The 6000-nt window shown below is 37.6% G+C and overlaps 1 protein-coding gene across 14 annotated transcripts in view; it reads right to left on the bottom strand.

The window, feature by feature from the left end:
- Positions 1–945: 945 nt before the first annotated feature.
- Positions 946–6000, bottom strand: part of KIF21A (kinesin family member 21A) — a 143528-nt gene continuing 138473 nt past the window's right edge. For all 14 annotated transcript variants that reach the window (XM_070410445.1, XM_070410432.1, XM_070410433.1 and 11 more), the window contains 3 exons: positions 4674–4844; positions 2817–3016; positions 946–2228 (listed from right to left, as the gene is read on the bottom strand). In XM_070410445.1, the coding sequence (XP_070266546.1) occupies positions 2135–2228; positions 2817–3016; positions 4674–4844 (465 nt within the window). In that variant the 3' untranslated portion in view covers positions 946–2134. The remainder of the gene's footprint in view (positions 2229–2816; positions 3017–4673; positions 4845–6000) is intronic.

Raw genomic sequence — 6000 nt, 5'->3', positions numbered from 1 at the left:
GACTGAAGAAAGGAACAGACCACTGTCCCTTCAGTGGGTGGCAAGCTTGATAAGCACGGGAACTTACATGAGCCTTGTCTCAGGTGATCGCAAGACAAGTAGCTCTCTGCCCCTGCCAGCCATAATCTTAAAAATTTATATTGAGGCCTTAACTGGGTTCAGTCACCTACCCAGGTCAAGCATTAAACATTGCTGGGACCCCAGGAGTACCTCCACACCCCTCAACACCCCAACTCACCTCCTGCAACACCTCCAGTTACCATTCCCTCCACTTCTTCAAGTAACCAAAGTCACTATTGTCCTAAGTTTATGGGAAATACTTTTATTTGTTTTACCATCTGTGTTCAAATGCCTAAATTCTATAGCTTGATTTAATTCCCTCAAATAGTGAGTTTCCTTGGTTCATCAAGATTCATTTATGGCTTAAATTTTCAAGAATATGTCATGTCTAGTGAGCAAAGAAAGGAATGCATATGAAGTGCTAGACAACAACAACAAAAAATGCCTTTTCTTATATCACACACAGGTAAAATAACCTTTACAAATATTGGCCATTTTCATCCCATATAATAAAAGGCTAATATGCAAATTGATTGAATGGCAAAACTACCAGTCGCTATGATGCGCACTGACCACCCGGGGGCAGACACTCCAACGCAGGAGCTGCCCTCTGGTGGTCAGTGTGCTCCCACAGGGGGAGTGCCCCTCAGCCAGAAACTGGGCTCACGGCTGGCAAGCACAGCGGCGGTGGTGGGAGCGTCTCCCGCCTCGGCGACAGCGCTAAGATTGTCCGACTGCTCGCTAATCTGTCAGTTAGACATACCCCAAGGGCCCTCAGACTGTGAGAGGGCACTGGCTGGGCTGAGCCCCCTCCCCCGCCCCAGTGCACACATCTTGTGCACTGGCCTCTAGTATAATTAGAAAAAAACAATAGAATAAAAATAATTCATAGCAATGTATTTATTTAAGCCCTAGCTAAGCTTTCATTTACAAGCAAATATTTTCGGGGGGTGGGGGGAATGAGGTGGGATTCACAAGACAATATTTTCAAATGTTATACCATCTACATAAAAATTAAACTTGCAGAATTTACAAATTAATATTCTGAACAGACATAAATTATACATCCTCTTGCAAAATCCAATCTACAGCATTTAAAAATTCATACAGTTACAATGTAAGACATTCTCTCTTTACATTCTACCTATTTACATAGCTCTTCCCACCACAGATGATACAGTTTTCATCATAGCTACCAAGTTTGCAAACATAGTGTATTTAAAATATATTTAGCAGCATATAAAAAATTAGATAAAGGGGGAGGAAATACTACTATTAAATAAAAATGAAATTAAAAGATAATCATAGAAACAACTCCATAGGAAAATAGATCAAAATATATTTCTGTTAGGACATCAAAAATGTTTCCCATCACAGAAGGTATGCACAGCACTAATACAACAATTAACGGCATTTGAGTCCTGAGCACAGGATATATATAGCACAGCTGCAAAACTTTGGTCAATACAAGTAAACGTCAACATTTAACACAAACTGTTTAACATTCTTTGTTAGTAGATTACAGTCAATTCCACCTTATGAAAAATCATCAACACTATTCATGTTATTTTTTGGGAACTTTGAAATTTGGGAACCCTCCATAGACTGATATAAATGCCAGACAAACAGACCACAATTTGACTACATTTCCAATATATTTAAATACGTAAGTCATCTGAACAGACTATAAATGAGTAAACCATCAGTGGGTTGCATAATATTCCAAGTGTATTTTCTGACTGTCACAAAAGCAGATATTTAGTAATTCAAATAATTTGAAAGCGTGTGTGTTTTTAATAGCTAGTCACAAAAATCCAGCCACAATAAAAGTGCGAATCAAGCAGTATTATCAATTATTAGGACATATATGTATTCAGAGATGTTACTATTAAGCACACAGGATTGTACACAATTATACTAGAATACATTTATATTCAGAAGTTGGATTCAGATATATAGTTTCCAGTTAATCCCATTCATAAGTTTTTGCCTAATAAATGTAGGGTAACATTTTCCATAAAGAATATACAGAGTATTATCACAGTATTCAGTTTATGACTATCTTCATTCATGTTTAATTACTGGCAGTATCTTCCCCCAGATCTCCTGTGTCGGAGATCTGACCATCTTGCAAATTGCGAGCCTTCCAAATTCTCACAGTTCGATCACTACAAAATAATAAATTAAAAATGAACATGAGAAAAGAGGCAGAAAGATAAAGAAATAGCTCTTATAATTACTTATTTTGGAAACATTTTCTGAATAGGTCTTTAATAGGTGTAAGTAAAAATATAGCTTGTTCCATAAGTATATCTAACAGGGCATCATGATAATGATATTAAAAATAGCTCATATGCAATGGACACAGACAGTAAAGGGGTGAGGGCATGTGCTGGGAGGTGGAAGCAGCCAGGGAGAGGTCAATGGGGGAAAAAGAAGACTTATGTAGTACTTTAAGCAATAACAAATTTGAATAAAATAAAAAAAGCTGAGTAGAAAACGGAGAAAAAAATAGCTCATATTATCAAGAGTATGTGCTAGGCATTGTTCCTGTGCCCTTTAAATACATTAGTGCATTTAATTCTCTTTAACTAACATAAAAAGTAGATAATGCTATTATTTCCTTTTTATTAATGAGCAAATTGAGGTCCAAGGTTTTCATGTTCTACATTTCCAGATATTTATAACCTACAGTATTTATTAAATCTGAACACACGTAGCTAACATAGAAAAAAAAATGCAAAGGAAAAACTTACTCAGCTGCAGTAAAAATGTGGGTGGAATTAACACATATGGCATTGATAGGACTATCATGACCCTTCATCTCTCCAACTGGCACGAAGGTATCCACATTCCAGAGTTTCAGAATGCCCCCTCTGCAGCCACTGAGCAAAACCGGGTGGCCTGGCACCACTCCCAGGGCACAGACCCAATCCTTGTGTGCGTTTGGAACTTGCTGAGAGAAAAAAGAGAAATCAGAAGCTTAAGGGGACATACATTTTCACACCTAAAAAAGTTACAAACATTTTTATTGATAAAACTCAATTTTTGGAATGCTGAATGGCCTGGAAACTGTAAAAATCATTTTCTATGCAATCACTCTTAGGGACTTAAAGAAATCTATAATTTGCCTCACTAATTATTATCAGTAATATCAGTATTACAGGCTTATAATGTTAAAAATCCATAGACTCTAAAGGATCTAGAAAGTATACAAAATTTGTCAAACATTACATCCTCTTCATAGGCAGTAAATATCTCACCTTTCCCAAAATGTATTTAATAAAACAAATTTAAAAACTACAACCTGGCATGTAGACTTTAAGGACTGCCTCATAAAATCACTGACTTAAACTTTTGTAGAAGACTGGAGCTAACCTATCCTCCCTATATAATAAAAGCCTAATATGCTAAGTGTCCAGTCATCTGGTCATCTGTTCAACCAATCAAAGCATAATATGCTAATGATATGCTAAGGCCACTCAACGGCTCACTATGACATACACTGACTACCAGGGGGCAGATAGTCAACCAGTCAACCGGTCGCTATGATGTGCACTGATCACCAGGGGGAAGATGCTCTGACCAGGAGGTTAGCTTGCTGCTGGGGTCAGCTGATTGGGATTGAGCGAGATGGGCCGGACACACCCTGGAGCCCTCCCACAGTCCCTCCCTGGCTGGCCAACCTCCCACGTCCCTCCCCGGTCCCAATTGTGCACCAGTGGGGTCCCTCGGCTTGGCCTGTGCCCCCTCGCAATCCGGGCTGAGGGACCCCCCCCCCCCCAAGTGCATGAATTTCATGCACCAGGCCTCTAGTATATTATAATAAGCAAATAATAGTTACAAGATCAGACTGTATGACTATATTTTATGCATAAATATTTTTATATACACAACATAAATGTCACACCATGAATGTGTGTCTATAAGAGCTTTTGAATGCAATATATGCATCTGTTACTGTTTTTTTTTTATTCATATTCCATGCTGCTTATTTATTTTGTTTTTGTCTAGTTGCAGGCAGGAAAGTAGTAGCAACTGCAATACATACACACCTGTATGTACAAGAGAAAGCTTGAAACTAAGAACAATTTTATCTGTTAGCTAATTTCTTCCCCTGGGAATTAGGGCAATAGAACAATATTTGATTGTAATGACACAACATTTCAATCCAACTAGTGTTCTATAGGAAATGAGAGAACCAACACTTTCAGACGGATGAAGATGTTCTTATAAGGTGAGGAATCATTTACACTAATTTGACTTTAGCTAAACACCTTACTCTGTGGAATATGTGTACATAAAACAAAACAAAATGAGAAACTATAACAACTCTACACCAAGACTGATTTTATTCAATGAGCACATACATGAGACAATCCCAGATCTTTTAGTGTCTAGTCTCCTCTTGTTGATGAGGTATTTAGCAAATGTTGAGTGTTGCCCTTCTCATAATTAGTAACTCGGGTGGGTGAGAAACTCCTTTAAGAGGAAGCCCTTACTTATATTATTCCTAAACAATGAAGATCTACATAGAGGCTCTTCAAATTCTTATATAGACTGCTGAGTGGCTCTGAAATACCCACTCCATTCCATGAAAGGTTTTACATTACCTGCAGAAGGTCTTTTTGCGCTAAGTCCCATTTCTTGATTCCATTATCTCTGGACCCACTAAATAGGTTATCCCCTTGTATGGTTAGCGCCTCAATGCCATCATAATGAGGGGGCTCAAAATTGTGGGTGGGACTCACAGTTCCAAGAGCCCCTTCAGTTACATCAAACATCTAAAAAATAGCAAAAAGAAAGCAGTCATCATATTTAACTTAACATAAGCAGCCATATGTGTTCATTCACAGAAACGCATACACACGTATATTCATCAGACACTTGCTTCATTAGAATATCTTACTAAGTTAACTAAATTACCTGGTCTGTTCCACTCAGGATGAACCTGAGTCCTACTTTCACACTATTTTGCTTACGTGTCACATGCTTACATGCCTTTTAAGAAATATAATCAATTTTTTCATGTATAATCCAGTTGAAAGTAAAATAAATAACATAATTGTTATTTAAACACTATTAGAAAGCTCTGCAGTCCTGGTAGCCATTTTAAATACCCTTAACCATTTATTTTAAAACCTTCCCTTTATTTCAAAACCTTTCATACCCCTCAGTTGCCCTTACCTCTCTAAGCTATTGACCTTGTGATTTCCTGAAAAGACCAGCATGATCAAAAATATATTATTGAACCCTTTCCTCCATCCCAAAGTTTCCTTTTATCTTCAAACACTTTTTCTCAAGGTTCACATCTTTGATCTGATTCTAACTCCTCCTACCACCTCCATCAATTGCCACTTCACTCTTCTCCTTACACTTTTCTTCTCCACTAAGCCCATTTCCTAAGCATATAAACGTGCTCAAGTCTACCGAATACAAAATCCTCTCCCCTTATTCATTCGATTTTCAAGTTACTAACCCATTTTTTGTCTCTTACTCAAAGCTACACTCTCTCTTACTGTACACTCTTTTTATTCCTATTGGTTCTTACAGAGATTTCCCAAGGCTGAGTCCTGTCAACTCCTCTCCTTTGGCCATGTCATCTACTCAAACTCCTTGAACATCTGCTTCTATTTGAATGGCTCCCAAAACTACATCTCCAGTTATAACTCATAATAAACTCTGGGCTTGCCTTTGTAATAGTCGGCTGGCCTACATGAGGATGTCCTCTGTTAGTACTTCAAATTTAACATTTCCAGAATCAAACTATACATCTTTCCTCAGCTTATCTGCTAATTTTATAAAATCTGAAAACCATAATATTCTCAGTATAAAAGATGGTGACAATGAGACTCAAGTATTAGTTGGATGACTGAGTTAAAAATCTTTAAAATCCCTCTCAACCTATCTTCTATCAAAAATGGGAAGATATGATGAAAT

This window comes from Myotis yumanensis, unplaced genomic scaffold (genome assembly GCF_028538775.1).
Source record: "Myotis yumanensis isolate MYYU_CA2020_CCGP unplaced genomic scaffold, mMyoYum1.0.hap1 SCAF_3, whole genome shotgun sequence".
In the NCBI taxonomy this organism is placed as follows: domain Eukaryota; kingdom Metazoa; phylum Chordata; class Mammalia; order Chiroptera; family Vespertilionidae; genus Myotis; species Myotis yumanensis.
Note: the sequence above shows the minus strand (reverse complement) of the source record. Positions and strands in the feature narration are given on the sequence as shown.